This window comes from Vespula vulgaris, chromosome 10, assembly GCF_905475345.1.
Source record: "Vespula vulgaris chromosome 10, iyVesVulg1.1, whole genome shotgun sequence".
In the NCBI taxonomy this organism is placed as follows: domain Eukaryota; kingdom Metazoa; phylum Arthropoda; class Insecta; order Hymenoptera; family Vespidae; genus Vespula; species Vespula vulgaris.
In genome coordinates, this window is record NC_066595.1 from 2,703,432 (window position 1) to 2,727,652 (window position 24,221).

General features: G+C 33.3%; 3 protein-coding genes and 2 non-coding genes across 13 annotated transcripts; 1 reads left to right on the forward strand and 4 right to left on the reverse strand.

The window, feature by feature from the left end:
* Positions 1-2,822: 2,822 nt before the first annotated feature.
* Positions 2,823-15,387, reverse strand: LOC127067056 (uncharacterized). Of its 5 annotated transcripts, none has more exons than XM_051001541.1 (5): positions 15,223-15,387; positions 8,293-8,409; positions 3,747-3,966; positions 3,486-3,626; positions 2,823-3,416 (listed from the first exon to the last, which is right to left on the reverse strand). In XM_051001541.1, the coding sequence occupies exons 3-5, from the start codon at positions 3,954-3,956 to the stop codon at positions 3,174-3,176; spliced, it is 594 nt and encodes a 197-aa protein (XP_050857498.1). In that variant the 5' UTR covers positions 3,957-3,966; positions 8,293-8,409; positions 15,223-15,387; the 3' UTR covers positions 2,823-3,173. The 5 variants fall into 5 exon arrangements, with proteins under 5 accessions (XP_050857498.1, XP_050857497.1, XP_050857496.1 ...); XM_051001540.1 differs by lacking the exon at positions 8,293-8,409 and adding an exon at positions 14,567-14,713; XM_051001539.1 differs by lacking the exon at positions 8,293-8,409.
* Positions 15,388-15,742: 355 nt separating this feature from the next.
* On the reverse strand, positions 15,743-15,815 carry Trnav-aac (transfer RNA valine (anticodon AAC)). The gene has a single exon. It is a non-coding gene; the product is annotated as a tRNA-Val (tRNA).
* A 188-nt stretch (positions 15,816-16,003) lies between these two features.
* Positions 16,004-16,076, reverse strand: Trnav-aac (transfer RNA valine (anticodon AAC)). Its single transcript has one exon. It is a non-coding gene; the product is annotated as a tRNA-Val (tRNA).
* Positions 16,077-16,648: 572 nt separating this feature from the next.
* LOC127067353 (uncharacterized) lies at positions 16,649-20,293 on the forward strand. 4 transcript variants are annotated; one of them, XM_051002174.1, is made up of 8 exons: positions 16,649-17,121; positions 17,213-17,413; positions 17,472-17,585; positions 17,881-17,916; positions 18,740-18,781; positions 18,948-19,015; positions 19,071-19,274; positions 19,354-19,502. In XM_051002174.1, exons 1-8 carry the CDS (start codon positions 17,055-17,057, stop codon positions 19,432-19,434), a joined length of 813 nt encoding a protein of 270 aa, XP_050858131.1. In that variant the 5' UTR covers positions 16,649-17,054; the 3' UTR covers positions 19,435-19,502. The 4 variants fall into 4 exon arrangements, with proteins under 4 accessions (XP_050858131.1, XP_050858134.1, XP_050858130.1 ...); XM_051002173.1 differs by having other exon boundaries at positions 16,654-17,121; positions 17,460-17,585; positions 19,354-20,293; XM_051002177.1 differs by lacking the exon at positions 17,881-17,916 and having other exon boundaries at positions 16,653-17,121.
* On the reverse strand, positions 19,417-21,889 carry LOC127067351 (protein CNPPD1). Of its 2 annotated transcripts, XM_051002165.1 has the most exons (6): positions 21,687-21,889; positions 21,462-21,587; positions 21,296-21,392; positions 20,932-21,131; positions 20,718-20,846; positions 19,417-20,637 (listed from the first exon to the last, which is right to left on the reverse strand). In XM_051002165.1, the coding sequence occupies exons 2-6, from the start codon at positions 21,507-21,509 to the stop codon at positions 20,038-20,040; spliced, it is 1,074 nt and encodes a 357-aa protein (XP_050858122.1). In that variant the 5' UTR covers positions 21,510-21,587; positions 21,687-21,889; the 3' UTR covers positions 19,417-20,037. The 2 variants fall into 2 exon arrangements, with proteins under 2 accessions (XP_050858122.1, XP_050858121.1); XM_051002164.1 differs by lacking the exon at positions 21,687-21,889 and having other exon boundaries at positions 21,462-21,680.
* Between the last annotated feature and the right edge of the window lie 2,332 nt (positions 21,890-24,221).

The following is a 24,221-nucleotide window of genomic DNA, read 5'->3' on the forward strand; positions in this document are numbered from 1 at the left end:
TCTCTCTCTCTCTCTCTCTCTCTCTCGTCATCAAAAAGGTCGATCGAAAAATAATCTCGGCACGCTCGTAAAGAAAATACTTGTTCGTACGTTCGTACATTCGTTCGTTCGTTCGTTCGTTCATTCGTTCATTCGTTCGTTCGTTCGTTCGTTCGTTGTTTCCCATGAGACGACTAGCCCGAGTTGTCACCCTCTCGGCGACGAGTTGTTTTGAAATAACTTTAAAATGTCGAACAAACACTCAGGTTTTACGTTGGAGGACGCGCTATTGAAGAAGAAATGAAAAAATAAGCTTTCGCTAACCGTCACCCTGATAGATCTGTCAAATTGAAGGGGTGGTAGGATCTCTCCCGACACGATCCTTTCGCTATTTGATTAAGCACGTACAACGTTTTACTCGTTCTTCCTTCGATGTTACTTCCTTCGACGAGTCCTTCTATAATACCCATACAACACCCTACCTATCTACCTACCTACCTACCATCTAACCTACCACCTTACGATTTATCTCAATTAACGTTTACAACCTTATTGCTTTATTTATTTCCTTTCGATGAAGAAGAAAAACTCATACCTTGCTTTACCTTTGTTATCAAAAGAAAGAGAGAAAAAGAGAAAGAACATTTCTTCGTCTTAACCATCAAAATATATATATATATATATATATATATATATATATATAACAAATTCTAAATCACTTCTAACTCGTGACCGCATTTCCAAATGTCTGCTCTAACACAATTTTCAAATCGACCGACACGATCGACCGAAGGCCCGAAAGAGAGATCCACCTCTGTTTCGGCTCTATGTCACCGAACGCCAATGTGTGTACTCTGCTGATAAATACAACGTAACAAGTTAAGTGGAATAACGAGTTCATCCCGGGTGGATCAGCACGACTGTGAGCGAGCTATCCAGCTCACATCTATAGTAGCACATTTTGAACGGACTTGTCCCGATTCTAGCAAAGATTTTAAACAAACTATATTATGATACACACACATACAAATATATATATATATATTATATTAAAATTTTGTAAGAAAAATAAAAAGGATACGCAGTGAATCAACATCGAACAAGCTAATAATGTTGATGTCTGTTAATAAATAAAAGAAAAATCTTAATTAAACTCAATGTTTTTCGAACGAATCGATCGTTCTCGTTGAAGGGACGAGAGAAAAAGGGAAACGAAAAGAAATGATAGGAGAAATCTTCTATTTCGTTAACCGTAGTAAAAGAAAGAGAGAGACAAAGAGAGAGAGAGAGAGAGAGAGAGAGAGAGGGAGGGAGAGAGTAACCGTAAAAAGTAAATTAAATAAGAATTAAATAGAAATAAAACCGCTCAGCCAAGTAATTGCTTGGCCCGTCGGTTCGTCCCACAATCGCCGGAGATCCTTCGCTCTCTTCTAGTCCTACAGAGCCCAAACCCAAGAGAAAGGAAAGGGGATTCTCGTCGATGGACACACGACATCGAGTAATCCAACAAAGAATTACTCTGCCTTTGCCGTATGTGAAGCTCTTTATTTTATTTATCGAAGTAATTAGTACCGATGAATGCTCGATTTTTAGTATAAAAAGAAAAGCAAACGAAAAAAAAGGAGAGAGAGAGAGAGAAGTACCCTTGAGATCTATCCGACGAGTGTCATTCCAAACGTAATTTCGAAATATACAAAAATCTCGTAGTAGACTTAGACGCGAGAAAAATTCAAATATCGACGAAATTTCGTCGTAAAACGTCGAAGGAAAGGATCGTTAAGGAAAAATAAAAAAAAAACGAAAGAAGAAGGAAAAAGAAAAAATAAATAAAAAAAAGAAATAAAGAAGAAGATGAACAGAAGGAGGGAGAGATAGAGAGATAGATAGAGAGAGAGAGAGAGAGAGAGGAGAAAAAAAGAAGTTTGAAAATTCAAGGAAAAACATTCGAGAGAACGGTAAGGTGTCGGTGATAAAAATAAGGTGTGGGAGGCAAAAGGGCGCCGTTGGCGAAGAAGGGTGCTGTAGAGTCAAGGCGAAATTCGAGGCGGTCCGCGCGACGGCAATCATGGGAGGATTAGGTGCACGTATAAGGATCGGACGCCTACTGTAAGCGAGGGAAGAGATAGATAGATAGAGAGAGAGAGAGAGAGAGAGAGGGAGAGGGAGAGAGAGACTGAGTTTACCGAAGGGGAAGAGGTCAAACGGGGGCAAGATAGACGTCTGAGCGCGGGGCTTGAAACGTAAATGATATTCCATGAGGAGCATATGCGTGCCGAGATGGCTCCTCCTCCTTCGTGCCTTTGCGTGCCGCACACAAGGGTAGCCTCACAGGGTGGTATAGGCAGGCACCCTGTGGCAGTGGGGCGCTGCTTTATTACAAACAAGGATTACCCGCGTAATGGGACATTCTGTCCCTTCGCTCGCTCCAAACCAAGCAGTGAGAACGTCCTTTGCACTGACTCACGCCTCTCTCTCTCTCTCTCTCTCTCTCTCTCTCTCTCTCTCTCTCTCTCTCTCTCTCTCTCTCTCTCTCCATATATATATATATACACACCTATATGTGTATTTAGGTATATATGTGTGTGTATATATATACGTATGCTCGATGTTTACCCAAGCATGCTTGTCTCTTTGAAAGGTACGATCTTCTAACAACTGGTAAGATCCTCCTCTTCGGACTTTCGAATTGACCTTCAAAATTAATCCCATCCTCTCTTCGATCGATTAATTATTATCGACTTAATAATATTAAATCTTTCGATCAATATCAATCAATCTCATCGCGTCTCATAGCATCGGGTTGATTCCATGAGACGATACTGCCAATAACAACGAAAAGAGAATTTCGTTTCGTTCAGTTTCGTTTAATTTCATTTTATAATATACGATGATATTTATTTTATATCTATACGTTTGGCTAATTCCAGTAGAGCAAAGACACCTAGATAATCTAGATTATCGATCGCGTTTTAAAGCATCGATTTGTGGACCTTCAAACATTTCATTCTGTGTACTCGGGTTCAGTGGAAAGAAGCAAATCCGATTGGTTATTCTTGAAAATACGAAGTGGTCAGAGGGCTTAACACGATTTGTCGATATATATATATATATATATATATATATATATATATATATATAAGTATATGTATGTGTGTGTAGATATACATAGGCCCAAATATCTCGAAAATCCATCTTTAAATATTGTAAAAAGTTCCGTCAATTTTACGACTGTAGCCGGGATTCGATTGATCCGTGTGAGGACCCTCGATAGCTAATTTCACGCTGCTAGGATGTATCCTATCCGGAGCAACCGGGCCGCGATAACATTTTAATTCTTCACCCAAAATCCTTTCCTTCGTCGAAGATTCGAATATGTTATCAGTTTTGATTACCTTTCTCGTCTGTTCGACCGGTAATTTTGGCTTCGTAGGTATGACCTATAACATAAATACAACTATGATCTCATTGTTGACACTTCCAATGATAATTCCAAAACACCTATTAACCTTTATCTCATTCTTGAGAACTCGCCAAGTCTCTTGTCCTAGAGTTTCTGGTTGCATGATTGTATACATCTTTGGAACTAACGTATCCTTGCTATGAACGTAAACACTGTTCAATGCCAAGTCCAATGAATCTTTCGGTACCTGCAAATCGGTCACGATATATTCACCTATATATGTACATACATATTTATGTATATATAATCTTAATTAAAATATTAAATTATGAAAGCGTAGTGATGTTTTCGATTTAAATTAATCTACCTGCGGTCTGATCAATCGACAATCTTTCCTTATGCTATTCAAGGTATGATGAGCGAAGAGACGTTCGAAAGGAGTCAATCTTAGATCCCAATCTTTGTAGTTAGGTAAGACTTTATTACCTAGTACTGGTCCACCGATCGTCCAACAACCCTCTCGAGAGACATCCGGTACGGGATAAGGATTCCGCATGTAATACGTTTCAGCCACCATATTTGTAAAGCTACGGTCGATAGATCCTTGATTACGATCTCCCATAACCCCCCATAACCCCCAAAAAGAAGAAAAAAAACGATAAGATGATTATCATGGCCTATACCATGTACTTTTATCGTGAATTTAGCGATTACTGATATCGAGAACTACGGAACAAGATTACTATCTACATAACGATCCTGTTTTGTCGAAAGAATTTAATCGATAATTTTGATCATTAATGGATCAGTAACGGGGATGTCGTTTATATTAGTCAATCTTTCATTCAATCTGATTTATTTACCGATATCATCAAATAGACATAATATATATATATATTGGTATATATACACATTACATCATGATTTTTCACGATTATGTCATATTGTAATTGACGTTTGTGTTTAAGAAATAAATAACTAAATAAATAAAAAAATATATATATACATGTACGTATTTAACAAGGATAAATAAATGAGAGAAATATTTTGTATCGAAATTAAATCGAAAGGAAATCTCGAGGAATTGGGAACTACCGAGAGTTCGTGTGAATGGCATCGTTCGTGGTAAATCTCGAATTTCACAATAAGCTCTTTCAGTGGAATCCTAAAAGGCGAGAGAGTCGCTTGTAACTGACTTTAGGTAGTCTTAGGAGCCCTACGAAAGTACTTCGCGCTTCTTGAGCCAAGAAGAATAAGAAGAGAAGAAGAGGAAGAGAAAGCAAAAGCAGAAAAAGAGGAAAAGGAAGATGAAGAAGAAGAAGAAGAAGGAAAAGGAACAAACGATCTCGATAAGTGGACACCCTACGGAGAATGATGGGACACAGGCCTTCTGCATGAATTAACTTGGTTCCCTCATGAATGAATTAGGATTGGAATTGGGGTGAACTTTCTTTTGAACAACGTCGGCTTGAACCACACCGGAAGTTACATCTTAACTCTCAATCGGTTTTTAAGCTTTACGGTATCCGCAATACACTCGTGAAAAGAGATAATAATGATCGCTCTGTTCGATGGATCCATGTGGTTCCTTTTCTTTTTCTTTTTTTTTATGCGTATATATATAGTCTAATTCACTTAGCGAGAAATATTTTGAACGTATTGAAATTCTTTATCGTTCTATAATTATTACTAATCTTTACTCATTTATTTTGTTCCTGTTCTTTTTTATATAAAAATCAATTAAAAATAATAAATTAATTGGAGAATGCGTTTATGGGATAATTCTTAAATATTTACAAAATTCGAATATCGACGAACTTTTCCATAGAGAGAAGATTCAATCGTGTTGACTCGTATTAATCCTAGATATGGTATACAAATAAATACATACATACATATATATATAGAGAATATGAAAAAAGAGATCATATCTCAAATTTATCAATAAAATTTATTTCTTTAATCAGAATAAATAAATAATAAAAATAAGTGCATATCTATAAAAAAAAAAAGAAAGAAAGAAATATGATTGATCCAGTAAAGTAAACGAAGAAATTGATTCACCTGTTTCGTGATAGATACAGATTTCATATCGGAAAAAAGGATGAAAGAAAGGACGAAAGAAAGAAAGAAAGTAAGAGCGGAAGGAAGGGCATGTTACACACACGGTGTCGGTTGGTTCCCCGCATTTAACGTATTTTGCTCTATTTCTCTCTCTCTCTCTCTCTCTCTCTCTCTCAGGAGGTGGTCGGCCATGGGCAACGCCGACGTCCAATATTAAACCCGCAGTAATTTATGTTAGCACAAGCGTGCATAATGCTGTTTGTATAAAGCGAGACGATGGCACGTGTCGGCTCGTGCGGTAACATGCATCAATCCCCCTTCAGCACCCATGGTAATTCTTGCCACGTTCCTACTTCGGTGACCTCGCGAAACGACACGTCAAATCCCGCTTAGATCTCTAATATATTTTTTGTATAGATGCGTCTAACTAGCATGATATATATATATATATATACACACATGCCTAGAAAAAAATATCTACGGATCACATAAACGAGATCTTAAATGTCCATTTATAATAAAATCTTTATTCGATTTCATTCCAACCGAAGGAAGTGCCAGATCAAAAATAAATCAAATATTATTCAGAGAAAAACATGACTTAAGTTTTCTCTCGTCTGACAGCAATTACCTCTTATCGCGAACATCGATCCTTGAGAGAAAGAACGAGAATCTGATGAAATGAAAAATCAAAAAAAAAAGGGAAATCAAGAAAGAAGGGAAAGTAAAGTAGTCAGCGACGGCTGATACGTTGATTTCCAAGAAGAGAGAAAAAAGAAAATAAAAAGAAATTGAAAGAAATTAAACAAAAAATAAAGAAAAAGGGGGATGAGAAAATCGGTGGGACGGAAAAGAAGGTGGTGAATGGGAGGAAGATGAGGAAGAGAACGGTGACTTCTCGATCAAGAAATTTTCTACGTCATTGCCCCATGTAACAGATCACCCGTGAACCTCTTCCTTTACCTTCGTTGCCCTTAGAATCTCGCGGGGCGACGCCACGAACGATAGCTCGACGACACGCGTAATCGCGTAATCGCGGCGCGTGCTGAAGTTCGGGTTGCGGGAGCTTTGCGTACGCCTACACGAGCTAACGGCCACGTGCACGGTCGTGCACGCCCCTGAATCAACAACGTCGATCGAGTGTAGCTAGATATATCTACCATAGGATTCAAGCAAGATTCAAATTCGAGTATGTACTATGGGCCTCCATTTTCTTTCTCTTTCCTTTTTATTTTCTTCTCTTTCTTTCTTCTTTTTCTTTTTTCTTTTTTATTTTTCTCCGATTTCCTTTTTTCTTCTTATTCGATTGTCTCGCGAATAAAGTAACGATTAATACGTACATCTATCTGATACAATTTGAAAATAATCTACTTACGAATACGTACTAAAAAGATCGAAGGTCTTTCTTTAGATGGAACACGTACAATTAGATGAATATTTATTTTTATCGTCAATCGTGCACCACCCTGAATCAACAATAACGATTCGAATTTTGCTATCGACACGAATATGTCTATCGTAGGATTCGAGCAAGATTAGATTTCGAGCATGTACCACCACCATGCACGTCCATTTTCATTCATTTTATTTTTTGTTTGCTTCGCGAATAAAGTGATCGTTAGTGATTGTTATTAATCGTCGACGTATAGTACAATTTAAAAATGATCTATTTACAAATTCGAATTAGTAGGATCAAGGAGATTCTTCGTAACGTTTAAATGGATATTCATTTTTATCGTCGAACATCGAGATCGAATTTAAAATTTACAATTTTTCTAGTATCTTTTGAAAAACCATGATCAGGAAGGTCTACCCGAAAGATTTAAACGTTTCGATTTGTCTCTCGCAAAAGAAAAATCCACCATTTCCGTAACGGAACATACTCCAACCTCGTCCATCGTTATCTCCTTATATTATTCCAGATCCCGAAAAGAATGTCGAAAATATGAGCGTAACTTCCAGGACGATTTTCGCCGGGAATTCTACGTTTAAACCGTAATCCTATAATATCTTCGAGCCGATATCCCGTCCCGGGGCAATGGAATCGTGCATTCAAATGTACATCGTTTCCCAGCATGCTCTTCGAGGAGCCAGCTAGCCGAGGACAATGCCGAAGGGATGATATTGCCAATATTTGGTTTGATTCTGGTGCGAATGTGCGGGGTGGAGACACTAACATGGAGGGTGCGAGCAAACGAGAGAGACAGAGAGAAAGAGAGAGAGAGAGAGAGAGAGAACATCCCTTCGAAAGGGAAGAGGAAGGGTCCAGTGCACGTATGTACGTTAGACGCGAGCCCGATTACCATTTGAATGTCCCTGCCTTTGGTCAGCCTTTGTCGAGACACCTCTCTCATTCTCTCACACACGCACATAAACCCATACATAGACACACTTATACACACTAACCGCATGTATGTACGTAGCTATCTATAATATAAAGGACACTACCCTCCTTCCTTTTGTCTACCAGCCCGTATGTTCGATTCTTCGGGTTCGAGAAATAAGGAACGAGCTTTGACAGTTCTCAACACGCCTACCTTTTACTCGCTATCATTCGTTTCCTCCTCTCTAGCTCTTCTCCACTTCTGTTTTTTTTTTTCTTTCTTTTTTCTATCCTACTACACCTAAGGGTACAAGTTGACCGACCTAGGGCAAGATCGATGATACCGGCCCTTGATGTGCCACCGATTGCACTATCGTTTCTCTCTTTCTTTCTTCTCTTTTTTTATCTCGTTCATAATACTTTGGAACTTTCCACATACCACCCGACATTGTTTCGCAATGATTCATTTACGTACTTATCTGATTTCGATCCTCATTTAAAAAAAAAATTTTTTTTGATTACTCACAATACAATACAATTATTAGTCACGGTATATACTCGTGGTCAACATTAACAATTCGTTTTATATTCGGTCGATTCATCCCTAGTCGAAGAATCAAAGAGACGAACATTGATATTTGGCCTGAAAAAAAATATAGAATTTCAGTCGAATTCGTCGAATCTCCTAAAGAAAGAAATATTTTTCATCGAGGTTTTCCACGGTGAAAATAATGCCTTACACTCTGCGTGACCGATAGAACGAAAGCAATGGGGTGGTCTTGCACCAGTGCTGGTGCGACAGGTGGCCCGTGAAATCAGTGCACAAGTGCGCCGTTTTATACGAGACGCATCACCCTCCCCGACGCGCTTCATTAAGGAATTAAGTGCTCGATCGTTAGAATTCCGAGACGAGGGGTAGAGAGGAAGGGATGGACTGGGAACACGCCGTTCACCGTTATATCCTAGATTTATAAACGGTGCTCGTTCATTTTCGTTCAAGAGAAGAAAATGCACGCATAATTACCCACATATTTCGTCCTTTTTTCTTTTCTTTTTCTTTTCTTTCTTTCTTTTTTTTTATCCGAAAAACAAAAGAAAAAGGGAGAAAAAAGATTAAAAAAAAAAAAAAGAAAACGAACATTTTCATCGAAGTTATTTAAAATTCTAATTTTCTTCATTTTTTAATTTGCACGATTAAAATCTTGTCTTTCTCTTTTTCCCTCTTGTAAAAATCTTTCGGAATTCATTGATATTTGAACATCCTGTAGGTCGAGTGATGTTAAAAAGAATGAAAGATAAATGTTACAACTGTTTCTTTTCGCCTCCTCCCGAGATCTCTTTCTCTCTTTCTTTTTCACACCCACGCAACGGCAAACACAGACAGAGTTTTATACGGAAACCTTTCGACCTTCTTTCTCCCGCAAGAACGAATCCTTCGAAATCATGAATTCTGACGATTTGCATAGCGATGATCAAGAGACGATTGCTTGCTAGTCTCGAGGGTGGAACAAGTCGATAGGTGTTAAGGAAAAAGGAGAGGGTCCTGGTTAGCGATGAGCTATGATGGGTGGTGGTGGAGTGGTAGTAGGAGAAGGAAAAGGAGGAGGAGGAGGAGGTGGAGGAGGAATAAGAGTAGGAGGAAGAGGAGAAAGAGGAGGAGATGAAGGAGGTAGAGGAAATGGTGGAGGAGGACAACGTTGGTGGTGTATTTTAGCATTTCACGTTTGTTTCCATTTAAATGGTAATCGAGTTCATAATGTAATTGTATTCGGTCGCGTAAGCCGGAGGCTCACCGCAGCATACCCGGTCCACGGCCATTGTTTGCATTGTTCTGCTCGCGCGCGAACAATCCGAACGCGCGTTGGCCTTTCAGCCAAAATCTAAACCCCATGCCTCCTGCTCTACCCCCTGATATGACTCTCTCGTTCCCGCATACCCACGCTCTCGAATGATATTTTCCAGGACCAGTCTATAGAGAAGGAGGAGGAAGAGGAGGAGGAGGACTGTTTAACGAACACGTTCAAGATATATATGTATGTGTGTGTGTGTGTGTGTGTATGTTGTTTCTCACTTTTTTATCAAAATAATCGAGTGTACAGGTTGATAAAAAGAACACGATCGAAAAAAGAAAAAAATTAATAATTAAAAAGAAAAAGAATGCAAACACCGAAAGAATCTGATCGGGATATACCTATACATATATTACGTCTCTACTTGATATAATTTGTCGACGTCCATAAAGAAGATTCATGAGATAGTTCCTCAATGATTTACAAGTAATCTTTGTAATTTAGTTTCGTGATTTTATTTCTTTCTTTTTTTTTTTTTTTTTTTTTATATGTATATGTCCAAGGATCAATTCGTCGACGTTAAAATTTCGAGCATCGATAAATATCTTTTTGTATAAGACAACAAATAGCGTGTACATTGATCCAACTGATTATTAAATAATTAATTACAAATAAATGTTTCATTTATTTTATATCTATTTGTCACGATTTTCGTCAGTTGCCTGATACATTTTAGTTCGTTCTATCAAATTTTGTCGCCATTCTTTTCTATACTTTTTCTCTATTTCCCTCTCTCTCTCTCTCTCTCTCTCTCTCTCTCTCTCTCTCTCTCTCTCTCTCTCTCTCTCTCTTCTTCCGCTAATCTTCCACGAGCGCGACTTTTTCGAGGGATGGCGGGTGCGCTTTTATCGCTCGGACGTATATCACGGTGGAATAGTAAGCGACGTCATCTCGCTACGGAGAAGCAACGCATTGTTAAACACCTCACGAAGGACTCTCGCTGTGAATGCCGTCGAGCTAAAATAGGGAAAGAGAGAAAGAGAAAGAGAAAGAGAAAGAGAGAGAGAGAGAGATAGAAAGAGCTAGAAAGAGAACGATGTACAAATATATGTATATATATTATATATATTATATATATATATTTATATATGTGCATATATATATCTATATAAAGAGAAAGAAATACAGAAACACAACGAGAGAGAGTGAGAAAGAAACACATAACGTGGATACAGAAACAGTGAAAGACAGAGAGACAAAAATAGAAAAAGATAGAGAGAAATAGAGAAAGACAGAGAGACAGAAAGAGTTAGACAGAGATAGTTAGAGAAAGAGAGAGAGTGAGAGAGAGAACGGACAGGGATCGAAACGAGGTATACCGTAGGGGGATTGAACGTTATTGTAACGCACGAAGGGATGCTCGACCTCGACTCTTCGTCCCTCTCTCTTTCTCTCTCTTTCTCGCTCTCTCTCTCTCTCTCTCTCATTCTCTATTTCTCTCTCTCTCTCTCTCGTCCTCTCGTTCTCTCTGGGTTCTCGTAACTATCCTATGCGGGCGTACGTATCAGAGTTGCCTTTCCCTCATACATATTCATCAAACGCTAATTAATCATCGCCGGGAACACCCACAGCGCGCGAAACCTCCCCCTCTTTCGACCGTTCCCCCCTTTTCCCCCTTACCCCTTCGGTAGCCCGACGGGTGAGCCTGAAACGAATGAAAAAAAAAAAAGTGAAAGAAAAAAAGAATAGGTATAACCAACAAAAAATATACAAAAAGAAAAAAAAGAAAAAATGACAAAAAAATATATATATAAATATAAAAAATAAAAAACAAACAATGAAAATAAATAAATACGGAAAAGAAATACGAAACCAACGAAACGGTCTGTGCATTACGAGTAACCTGTCCGAATGTCAGAATAATCGATACATCGACGAGGATTTGAGAAAATAAATATATAGGTATATGTATGTATGTATGTATGTATCTATGAATGTGTATATGCATCCCTGTATATATATATAAATATATATATATATATATATATATATATATATATATATATATAATATATTCGCATCGCGACCGCAGTCAAAAGTTTCGCTGATAAATAAACTAAAGTTTCTTTCGCATGTAGATATTTATACAAAAGTAAATATCGGATATCGATATAAAACAAAGTTTTACGATACCATTGCTATTATCCCGATGATTATAAAACTATCCAGAGTCTTATCTACAAAATATACATACATATAATAACTTTACATCTATTATATATAATATTAATTTTACATCATTATAAAATAAATCGATATAACGATAAACTAAACTGAATAAGTGACTTGACAATCGAATATTTTTCAAGGCTATCGACGGTTTAAAAAAAAAGAAAAGAAAAAAGTATCAGATATTCATAAAAAAAAAATATATAATTTCTTAATACAAATATACTTACTTAAATACCTAAATCCCTAACTTATTTCGAATTAAATAGTTAAGTACATTTCGAATTTATCCGAGATATGGTTTGACTCCGATTAACCCCTCAAAATTTTTCCGCTACTACGAATCGATCGGATGTAATTAGATATCGTTTATTTTACAACGAACCATCACAGTGCCTACTTACTTGGGGTAATACTGCGATATATAAAATACGTATATGCTATATGTATCCATTGTGTGTCTGTATGTGTATATATATATATATATATGTTCACATCTCGAACTCATATATACGAAGAAGGGAGGAGGTGGATAGGGGATGAAAACAGAAGCGCTCGCGCGTATGAAATTCGTGAGGAAGGACGGTGGCAGTCGCTCATAGAACGCTTGACTGCTAATGTGACGCGATCATCGGCACCCAGTCATCGTCCATTGATATTATACGCAACCCCCAGGGGGTTTGTATATATCTTTCTCCCCCACTCTACAGTTCCCGCGCGCTATTTCGCGCTTCCACGCATCCCCTTTTTCCTTCTACCGTGCGTCACCACCCTACGAAATACGATAAGCATATTTTCTTCTTCTTCTTCTTCTTCTTCTTCTTCTTCTTCTTCTTCTTCTTCTTCTTCTTCTTCTTTTTCTTCTTCTTCTTCTACTTCCAAAAAAAAAAAGCTTGAATAAATTGAATCGTCTACATGTTTGCACCTGATTAGATAAAGAAAAATAAACAAAAGAAAAATTACTATTAATTATCCATCGTCCAATGTGATCGTCGAGTTTTTATTATTTCCTTAAGTAAAGATTAAAATTAAAAAATAAAAAAAAAAAGATAGGGAAGAACGTGAAATAAAATAAAAAAATGGAATCTAATGTCGGATTAATATTTTCTCGTAAGAAAATAGAAAAAAGGAAAGTCTCGTAGAGATAAAGAAAAAAAAACGAAGAAGAAAGGATAAGAGGCCCCACATATTGTCCTACAACTTACCCCTCTGTGATCTCTTTAAATGCACCCGAAGGACACCGAACTGGGAACCCTTCGGCTTTTTCAACAACCCCCTAATACGTACAAGATCGTTTCATTTTTCTGCATCGACTGTCTTCCTTCCAATACTAAATAAAGTCCATATCGTTTCTCATATTCCTATGACGTTGGAATATATATCCTTTCTTTTCGGGCAATAAAATGAAAAATATAATATAACGATAAAGAAGAAAATATGAGAAGCAAAACGTGTTTTTTAACGAACGATAATTAACGAGATATTTCGATTTAGTTTTTTTTTTTTTTCTTTTTTCTTTCCTTCTTTTTTTCTTATAAAAAAAAAAAGAGTTGTCGCAAAAACAGATTATATCATAACGAAGGAAAGAAATAAAGACAAATTAAAATTATTCGCGGACACATTTGTACATCTCATTATAACAAGTTTTGTGCCTACGCAGATTAATTCGTCAACGATTAGCGAACGTGTCTACGAATAGAGAATAACTCGTTGATCGGCGAATGATCGGCAATTCGTTAATACGATTTAATTTGTCGAAACGTGGGTAACAGGTATTTTTCAAAAAAGAAAAAAAAAGAAAAGAAAAGAAGATGAATGTGAAGGGGGTTGGAAAGTAGAGGGTGTACTTCGAAACTTTGACTCCCTTTGCCCATCATAACGGGCTCGTAATTTTGCAAAAATATTGTCCATGTGTTTTGACTGCCAACATCAAATCGCAAACGATGGCAGATTGCGTGCTGACAAATGAGCGCGTTACCAGGGACGGGTGGTTGCGATGTATCGGGGAGACATATGGCTCTATAAAAAAAAAAGAACCAAAAAGAAAAAAGAAAAAAAGAAAGAGAGAAAGAGAGAGAGAGAGAGAGAAAGAGAGATGATACCGAGAGATGATACAGAAGAGGTGGACTGCAGTATAACAATCCAGTCGATCCGATATTAATGGAGACCAAACACCAAAAGCACATTCTGCGTCCCCGGAGTAGAATATGTACACATTGGTACACCATTATGTCCCCGTTATAATGTGCGACTCGCGCACACCCCTCTCCTTCTCCCTTTTCTCTAACCGACGAAATGATCTACGACCTTGCCAAAGACCGTACCCTACGTGATACGTACATATGTACATACATACGTAGTACGTAGGGTATATACATGTATGTACGAAGTAGGTATACCATTACAGAATCTGTTTTATCTGAAAACTTTTCTTCCATTCGTTTTCGCACGCACGCACGCACGCACGCACGCATTTACTCGATATTTTACTCGCTCACTCCTCCTCCTTCTCCATCTAATTTATAGGTTATATCGTAAACGAACGAAAAACTAACGTAGTGTTTACGTTGTATATAAATAATTAGTTCGGACCTTGAAACATAACCTAACTTTTAACGACATCTATATACGTCATTATTTACTTACAAATGCGTATCAACGAAAAATGAAAATACGAGAATTGATAAACGATCGAACGTTCTTTCGAATATAATAATATTCAATAATTTGTATTATTAAAGATGATCGCATATCATTATTGAAGATCGAGATTATACTTACGTTTGTATGCGTACAGTAATTAAAGCCTCTCTCCTCCCTCGGTAAGATAATAATCGTATAGCCGATTAGAAAAGTGTACGTAATGGCGACCTCCTCTCGATCAAGAAAGACAGAAAGAGAGGGACGGAGAGAGTAATTCGAACGATCCTAAGCGGGCAAACAATAAAATTGGATTTAGCTATCCCTCCGATAACGTCGTTTTCCGGCGTGTGACCAGAAGGGTGGCTGAGTTTTCGGAAGGTGCCGGACAACCGTCACGATTAACGAACGAAGAGGAGGTGGAGAAGGAGTAAGAATAGGAGTGTATAGTAAAGGACGCTGAGATCAAAGACGGCGGCTCTGGGGGCGATCCCGTACTTTCCTTGTGACATATTAACTCGAAATTGACGTCGACAGGCAACGAGCAAACGCTCGTAACTTTGATCATTTCACCTGCAGGGGAGTTTCTCCTACTTACTTGCTAGCAACGTTTTACAAGGAATACCCGTAAATGCAAAAGTATTTTTCGTTCTATCTTTCTTACTTGTAAAACCTTTACTTTTTTGTTTCTTTGTTTCTTTCTTTTTTTCGTTCTCGAACAAATGATAATTTTTATCATTTCGCTTCGATAATTTGTATTATTTTTGTTAACGAAATAATTTAATATGTGTACTGACCTTATGATTCTTTCGAATGATATATTACTTGTACTACACTTGGCAGCGATAGGATTCGTACAAGTGGATTAATGTCAATTCGTCGAACACTCGTCGAAGACAAAATCTAACTAACCTTCGAGATCCTTGACTTCTGTTCTCCTTGGAAACACTAACAGTAAGAAATCACACGCGCTATTAGCATTGAGTTACATCGATATTATACTAGATATATAACTCTGTAGTAACGGTTATTCCAATGATGTATACTGCTGCCCCCTTCAAGAAGTATTATGAACTACAATCTTCATCTTAGTTACCGACATATTATAAACGTATTGTTATGTCGGCAAAATATCGGAATGACCATTTGAGTAAATTTACATAGATCTATCGAGTAATAAATGCAACAAATCTAATGGTAAATAAAAAGAAATCGTATGTATTAATTATACCTTATAAAAGCTGACGTATATAAAATTAATTATATTTTAAGTAATAATTTATAAATATCGTAAAAAGAGAAAAAAAATAAAAGAAATGTTTCCGCCCGGGATCGAACCGGGGACCTTCCGCGTGTTAGGCGGATGTGATAACCACTACACCACGGAAACAACTTGCTAGCTGTTTCGTTGTTTAAGTACGATTGTTGCAATTATTTTTTTCTTGATTAAATAAAAGAAATTTTTAATGAAATTTATTTTCACGTTGCAAAAATCTTTTGAATGAAAATGTTAATATTTTAACTATTTAGAAAACTGTTTCTCGTTGAATAGATAAATAAAAAAAAAATTAAAAAAATTGTTTCCGCCCGGGATCGAACCGGGGACCTTCCGCGTGTTAGGCGGATGTGATAACCACTACACCACGGAAACGCTTGGAAAACTGTTGACATAGTATTCATTTCAACCCAATAAATAATTAAATTTATTTAAAAATAAATAAAATAATGTATTGTTATCTAATCTCTTTAAAAATTAATTTTATTAAAGTCTATACCTTTAAAGATATAAGCTGTAGTAATACTATACTATTTGTAATTAATTTTGGTTCTTATCATAAAATTGATTTCGTTTAGATGTGACGATCTTTAAGATGCACATCTCTTCTGACCAGTTTTCCTTATCGTTTTTAAATGGAAAGCTACGTTTTTTATTTGCTTTTTTTTTATCCTTAACTATATGTATAAATTTAATCAGAAACAAGAAATATAAAGTTTACACACTTAACAAATACTTTTCACTTTTTTAATCTATCTTCCAAGAAGTATAATTTAACATATGATTTTTCTTCGCTTCTATTGGATGTACTACTATTTTTATTACACATAAAAATTTCTATTACATACTAATCTAACGATTGTTAGATTATGTTCGAGGGGATATAATCTACACAACTTATACAACGATAAAATAGGCGCATGGTGGTGACAGTGTTCCTCTATTGCGCTTGTAGTTCATATTTTCTCCATACCTATCGCTGAAGTCATACACGCTTGAAGCGAAAGATAGTGAACAACCCTAACAATACCATTTACTGATTTAAAAGACAGAAGTAGTTTTTATTGAGCTAATAGTATGTTCGTGATTGCGCACGTTAACATATAATTCTTTTGTTTTTATACTGATTCATTCAATAAGATAATTTCAGAGTAAAAAAAGATTTTAAATTTTAATTATTATTATTAAAAATTGAATAAGTCAATATATAATTTTAATTATTTGACAGTAGAACAAAATTAATCTCAATCAATCTCGTGATATTGAAAAGAATTCATTTATCGCTAATATCTTTAGATAATCGAAATATCATACAGTTACTTTTACGTGCTTCAATTGTTCTATATTTCAAAAATGCGCGTTTTTATAAATTTATTAGGTAGAGAAATGTATTTATTTCACAAAGGAATGAACAATTTTGGTAAGAAAATAAATATTGTTAATTTGTGTTTTTTAAAAATAGCATCTGACTAATTGATTGACACACCTTTTTTTGACGTCATCCATTTCAGGAATGAAATTGAGAAAATTTCATGAAAGTTGCTTAGTATATTCCTTGAGACAAGATATAATTTCAAACAATGGTATTTCAAATGTTTTGACTAAAGAACAAGCCAATATATTAGCAGGAAAATTATCTCCAGAAGAGCGAAATATTCTGATGACTGCTTTGAGCAAATATAAATCTATGGATGATAAAGCTTTATATGAAGGTAATTATTAAATATAAGATAAAATCCAACTTACATTATTTTTTAGCTCAATTAGCAGGTATTCGTTGGAGAAGTAAACTTGGAAGGCCTACAAAATTGCCTACTCTTGGTGATGTCGATCCTACTGGTAGTTACTGTCCTTTACCCGAAGACTGGCTTCTTCATAAGTCTGGTAGGAACATTGAAACATTCATTTGAAAACAATTTACAAACATATTTTTATTACTTTAAATAATTTTATTGACAAATATCTTCAGTCAATTCTAGTCAGTATTTAATTTATTAATTCTATACAAAAATAGAGTTAAGAAAATTTAATATTGGAAATTTTATTTAGTTCATGATTTTCATCAATAAGACATCATTATAAATAATATATGCAAATAAAATCATTTATTTTGCTTCTTTTTTTAAATATATATTTTAGCGTGAGAACTGATTATTTATTCTTTTTAATACTTAAAAAGCAATTGTATTTTTGCATTCTTTATGGATATTAATATGTAAGTTTATTTATTTCCATATATGTATAAGCTTTCAATTAAATTATTTAGAATGACTTATTTTCCTGTATTGTTCAATTTCAATATTTAAAATAATTTAGTATATTTGAACAAAAAATCTTCCACACATATAAATCATATTAGCAACATGATCTTGCACATATCATACATCATATTCCTCTTTCATAAAACTGCATGATAGCAAGATATAAGCCTTGTAACACTATACATAAGTATTTTTATGTTAATTTTACAGATTTTAGTGTATTAATGCTTAACTAATAATTTGTTATAATATATATTTAATTGTCTATAGAAACCAATAAATAGGTTTTTATTTTCAATTAACTAACTTTCTCACAATATTAAGATGTTATTTTTATATACATTCTATAAAATAAAATTTTTATTTTTATAATAGTAATACTTTTGTAATGCAAAGTATGCTATTTAAAAATAATATATGATTTCATTGTATTTTTTTATACACAGAAATTCATCAAATGTATGTTAATTTTAATAAATCATCACTTTTTAAAATTATGTGTACTTAATTGATAATATTAAGCAAGTCAATCGTTTTTTTCTTTTTACATTTCTTAACAATTACTAAGTTGTAATTAGTAATGCTTTATCCCTTATTATTATTATCATTATTATTATTATTGTTATTGTTAATATTATAAATTTTACAATCTACTTTTCCTATCATTACTATTAATAAATACAACACATAACAAATCTTTCCTTATATACTATATGAAGTTTTTTATAGTACAAATTGTGCTTTATAAAATTTACATTGTTCTTTTTCAAATTACAGTTGAAAATGATGCAAGACCGAGTAATAGAATTCTTCTAAAAGGTATGTAACATAATAAATGTACTGTAATTATTTTTATATTACAAATATATGTAATATCTTAATTACTATAAAATGATATAATGTAGTAATGAATATCTATTTATACAAACTATGCACACTCTGATATATTTTAGATATAAAATAATAATATAAACAAATTTTCCAGTTGCATTTATAAATAGTATTCCATTCATTGCCTTTGGTTTTCTCGACAACGCCATCATGATAGTTGCTGTATGTATTATACTAACATTATATATTTTTCCAATCTGTAACTTAGAACTTTCAGGGTGACTACATTGAAATTTTTCTGAGCAACAAATTTCCTATTTCAACTATGGCAGCTGCAGCTTTAGGAAATACTGTATCTGATATCATAGGAATTGGATCTACAAATTGGGTAGAAAGTTTAGTAGAAAAGGTAGGAATTAAGAGACCATATTTAAGCAATGCACAATCAAAATTACGAAGGACAAGGATGGCTGTAAATTTAGTAAGTCTTGAATTTAAATTATGTTAGAATAGTGTTATATTCTACATTATTAGTATATTTAACTCTTATAATGATTCAGGGTAGAGTGGTTGGAATTACAATAGGATGTCTAGTTGGAATGATAACAATACCAGCGGTAAACTTTTTCTGCAATAGATAAACAAATTTATTCTACAATGTACTCTCTACTGCATTTTCGACCACATGGAAAAATATTTATAAAACTATTAGCACATTTTAACGATGGAAAACAATTTTACGAATCTTAATGGACATATGTTTAAACTGTATCTATAAATATCACAAATGTCAATTCCGTATCTTAACGTCCTACCTGATACTAAAATGGATTATACATTAAATATTTGCAATAATTATAATTACACTGTATAAATTGGATTCTTAATTTTTATAATAATTTTTTTCACTTTGAAGTTACTTAATTTTTAAAAGGCATGAGATAAATCAAAATTGTTGAAATTATGATTTCAAGATTATTATTAAAGTATATTTATTATAGAGATTTTTTATTATAATCAGATTTATACATTGTATGTAAATTGATATAAAATATATATATATATACACATATATATATATATTTTTTTTATGTAACTTTTATAAAATTTCTAAGTAAATTACCTAAAGTTTACCTGCAGTTTAAGTAGAAAAAAATTTTTTTCCATAAATGTTTACAGAAAATATATGCGACTGCTTGTTAGGAAAATATTTCTAAACCAAAAATTCCTAATAAAAGTCTTTTTCATTGTAGAATTAATTCCGTAGAAGAATTAGTATCGAGTATAAATTTACTTATAGTAGAAAATGTAATATAATCTGTAAAGTGTAATTGGTTCATTGGTTGAGATTTCAAATATGTATCTTCAGGAAGCCAAGTAGCCATAGAATGTATCCAACATTTCCAAGATATGCTTACTACTTCATTTTTTTCACATATTTTATCAGACTTTGTAGCATGTATAAAATCCATCGTTGTAAATATATCAGGTATCTCAATATCTTGATTTATCCTTTCTTTCTTTATCTCTGTATCTATGCTTATGTTTGTTATATTTTCAGTATTTCTTAATACCGTTGAACTAAGATGTGTACCAGGCAAATGACTTGTAACTATAGCAGATCCCAAAATAGTGACTACTCCAATAGTATATGCTACTAAACATACAGATGATATATTTATAAATTCATAAACAAGAGCTAGTAGTTGAACGGAATCCATAAGACAACTTAATTCTGTGTAAGAAAACCATCCTCGTTTTTGAGCTTCTTTATAAGCAATATCCTTTTCTAGTTTTTGTAGCCTTTTCCAAAAATCTTGATTTTGGACATATACAGACCAATCCTATTGAAGATAAATAAATGCATAAAAATTCTATTCTATTTTAAATATATATATCGTAAAACAATATTAAGTCTACTTACAATAGCATTTAAAAACTCCTTTTCCAATTGATTTATCTGCAATATGGTTAAATTGCTTGACAATGCCCATTCTGTATTAAAAACTTGATCTTCTTCTCCATCATCGTTCAAGAATTTAGTAGCTACCATCTATATAAAAATAAATTAATCTTTGTATAATGTAAGAAATTTATATATAAAATCTACTTTGTAATATAAAAAAAATAAAACATACTAAAGAAACAAGAAATAGTTTAGAAGGTGCCACTTGTTGAAGATATTCCGGATTACAATCTTTTAATTTTTCTAAGTACAATAATGCTAAGATTAAGGAACAAGGAGAAACACAGGCGTTTCTAGAAATTTTACTTGCTTCTTCCACATCTAATCGTTCTAATGTATGATTCACCCCAGTAAAAAGTTCCGCCGCCATTTCTACGAACACAAATTTGTTTTATTTAAAAGTATGTAAATTTTTGTTCGTAAAATATTATGATTCGTTTCTTTTACCAAAAAAAAAAATGTTAATGGCATACAAAATAAACATAATAAAATTAAAATCAAATAAATTTTTATATTTGAGAAGATATATTACTAACCAGTAACTGGCAAACTGAGACAATCGGTCATCGGAAATTCGAAATAATACAATGACTTTGTAATTCGATTCAAAAATTCATTGTGATCGTTTGGACCCTAGGAAAACAAAACTTCGATGTATAAACAACAGTAAAATTCAATGAGAGAAAATAAAAATTTGTTTACCTTTAATTTCGATGGAATTGATGTTTCTTTCGAATAATTTTTCGTCATATTGAATTATGATTGTTACTTTCAAATATTGTTATTTTATAAGAGCTAATTAAAAATCTTTCAAAGTATGTGAATGACCTAATATACGAAACAAAGCAAATAATAAATTTATTATTCCGTTATGTTATGACAACTATGACTTTAACCATAGAATGCACTATCGACGAGACTACGTACCTACTCTAACCTGTTAAGCCATTATGTATGTGTTTATATAGATATATATATATATGTATATTTTATTACTATATATACTATAAGAAATTTATTAAAAAATTCAAAACATACACACATTCATGTTCGAAGATGAGTAAAATATTTGAGATCATACGTATAAAAAGCTTATCTATCCATATGATCGTTACAATGTACTACTGGTTTGCTCTGTCGATAAAGTAGAACGTTTCATGATAACTCGACAATATATAACTGAAGCCAAAAATTTTCATTCGTATTATATCTAATTAATGCATGTTATATGTATAGTTATAGCTTAAAGCTTCAAGCAAACTATACTAATAACAGATTTGCTTGTGTTAATATATATCGTATTTATATTAATATGTCAATAGAATTGTATTTATACTTTAAATAATAAATAACATTAAAAGATGCATATATGTATTGAAACTACGAACAATTTTATCATTAGGAAAATTTTTTTCTTTTTCAATGACCGTAATTAAATATTACAAATAGCCTTCAGAATACTAAAGAAAAAATCTTAGAAAAAAGAAATTATTAGCTTTTAAATTGTATAGTCCTTATATATAATAAAATCAAAATGTTATATACATATATATTTTATACATAAACTTTTTCAAATATACGTATATCGTAATTATTGCATCACAAATTGATTTCTCTCACAAAATTAATTAATTTGATCGAGACCTGGTAAAAAAAAAAAAAAAAAAAATGAAAATAACAGACTAATATGCTGCGCATCATGCTAACATACAATGCAATGCAATGCAATCGAAAACGATCAAAAGTGATCCGTCACTAACAAGAAAATGTCTGACCTTAGACAACGTCATATCATGGCTTCTTCTCTGCTAACTTCTCATTGGCTGATTCTTTTCGTTGATATCTCTATGCTTATGTATTTTTATTTAAAATTCTACGAAATGACACCTGATATAACAATGATGATTCTATGATAACATCGATAGCAAACCTGATAACGACAAAATATCAACACAAAAAAAGAAAGAGGAAACAATACTTTAAGACTGTTCATCACCCCTGGTTTTATAATGATTTATGCCAATGATGAGAACAGGCCTAATTCTTGACCGATTTGAACGAATAAAGGAGATTTTAAAGACGAAGGTTTAATTTAGGACTTCGCTTTTTCGAATTGTAGAAAAAACTTTATCTTCTTTGAAAAATATCGCATTAAAAAATGATGTTTTTTCGAGAATAATTTATTTGAATATATAAAGCTTTCTTAAAAATTCGAAAAAGCGAGGTCCTAGATTAAATCTTCGTTTTTAAAATAAGACCTTGTTCATCAAAATTGATCGAAAATTACGCCTATTGTAATTGTTGGCGTAAATGCCATTTTCGATATTTTTTACAAAGAAAAACTTTTGCACAGTGGCGCCCCTCGAAAACTACGGTAAAAGAGAAGAAGTTTATACCCCTACTACTGATTTTCATACATACACTTGAATGGTGTATGTTTGTTCCGTGAAGTAGACGATTACCTACTTGTTTGATACGTAAACTGATGATGCTTAGATTTTCTGAATTTCAACGCATAAAAATACGTTTCACGATGCTCAAATGAAAAAGTTAAGATAACTTTTACTCGGCCATTTTAACGAGTATTGAACAGATTCTATGACAAATATAAGAAAATACATGTCTACTCGTTCATGTCAATAGACATAAGTTTCTAAAATATTGTTTAATTTTTGAAAAATTTGTAGTTCTTTTTATCTTTTATGGACTAAAAATAAAAAGATTTTACAAGTCGACAAGTATCTAAATCCATAATTCAGGAATCGTTGGTTCAAGAGTGAATAATTTCGTTGTTTTTTTTTGTGCTGTATCGTAATGTAAACGAAAATAATCAATTAATTTATTCTTCTTTTTTCCTTATTTGACAATTTAGTAAGACAATAAAAATAAGTGTACTATTCAATCTCATATTTATTGCATTCACTGATGATTGACGTGAGTTTTACGGTTATCTGTTCTGAATAGAACACAGCAGTTATACAATATTGATATCAAATATATAAAAAATTATAAACGTATATCGATTATTTTTTCAAAAATAATAATTAGTGAACATACACATATTATATACTATTTTTATAAAAATCAAGACACGAGTTCGTTTCCATATTATCAACGAGGTTTTTGTTCCAGCGTTATTTTTTTATGGTTTCCTCTGTAGGAGTAATCCATTTTATATTATTATTATTATTACGACTATTACTATAATAATAACATATAAGATAGCACTATAAAAAGTATATAAATATATAATGTATTAAATATGCACTAATTATTTTTTATAAAACATTCGACAAAATATTTTTTTTTTTTTGGCAATTCTTATTTTTTTCGCAAATTTATATATTAATTATTATATACGTCAATTATATTTATTATTCTTTATACATCTGTCATGAAACAAATGCATATCGACATCGTATCTAGCACGAATCACTGCAAGACGCACGCTACTATCAAAAA

Excerpts from the sequence above, each read along its gene's own strand:
- LOC127067056 (XM_051001538.1), bottom strand. The coding sequence starts at position 4,001 with ATGGGAGATCGTAATCAAGGATCTATCGACCGTAGCTTTACAAATATG. Across the intron at positions 3,627-3,746 it reads GTCGATTGATCAGACCGCAG|GTACCGAAAGATTCATTGGA; the intron begins GTAGATTAATTT and ends ACCGATTTGCAG. Across the intron at positions 3,417-3,485 it reads TTCTCAAGAATGAGATAAAG|GTCATACCTACGAAGCCAAA; the intron begins GTTAATAGGTGT and ends TTTATGTTATAG.
- LOC127067353 (XM_051002173.1), top strand. The coding sequence starts at position 17,055 with ATGCGCGTTTTTATAAATTTATTAGGTAGAGAAATGTATTTATTTCAC. Across the intron at positions 17,414-17,459 it reads TGATAAAGCTTTATATGAAG|CTCAATTAGCAGGTATTCGT; the intron begins GTAATTATTAAA and ends ATTATTTTTTAG. Across the intron at positions 19,016-19,070 it reads ACGCCATCATGATAGTTGCT|GGTGACTACATTGAAATTTT; the intron begins GTATGTATTATA and ends TAGAACTTTCAG.
- LOC127067351 (XM_051002165.1), bottom strand. The coding sequence starts at position 21,509 with ATGACGAAAAATTATTCGAAAGAAACATCAATTCCATCGAAATTAAAG. Across the intron at positions 21,393-21,461 it reads CAATTCCATCGAAATTAAAG|GGTCCAAACGATCACAATGA; the intron begins GTAAACAAATTT and ends TTGTTTTCCTAG. Across the intron at positions 20,847-20,931 it reads AACTATTTCTTGTTTCTTTA|ATGGTAGCTACTAAATTCTT; the intron begins GTATGTTTTATT and ends ATTTTTATATAG.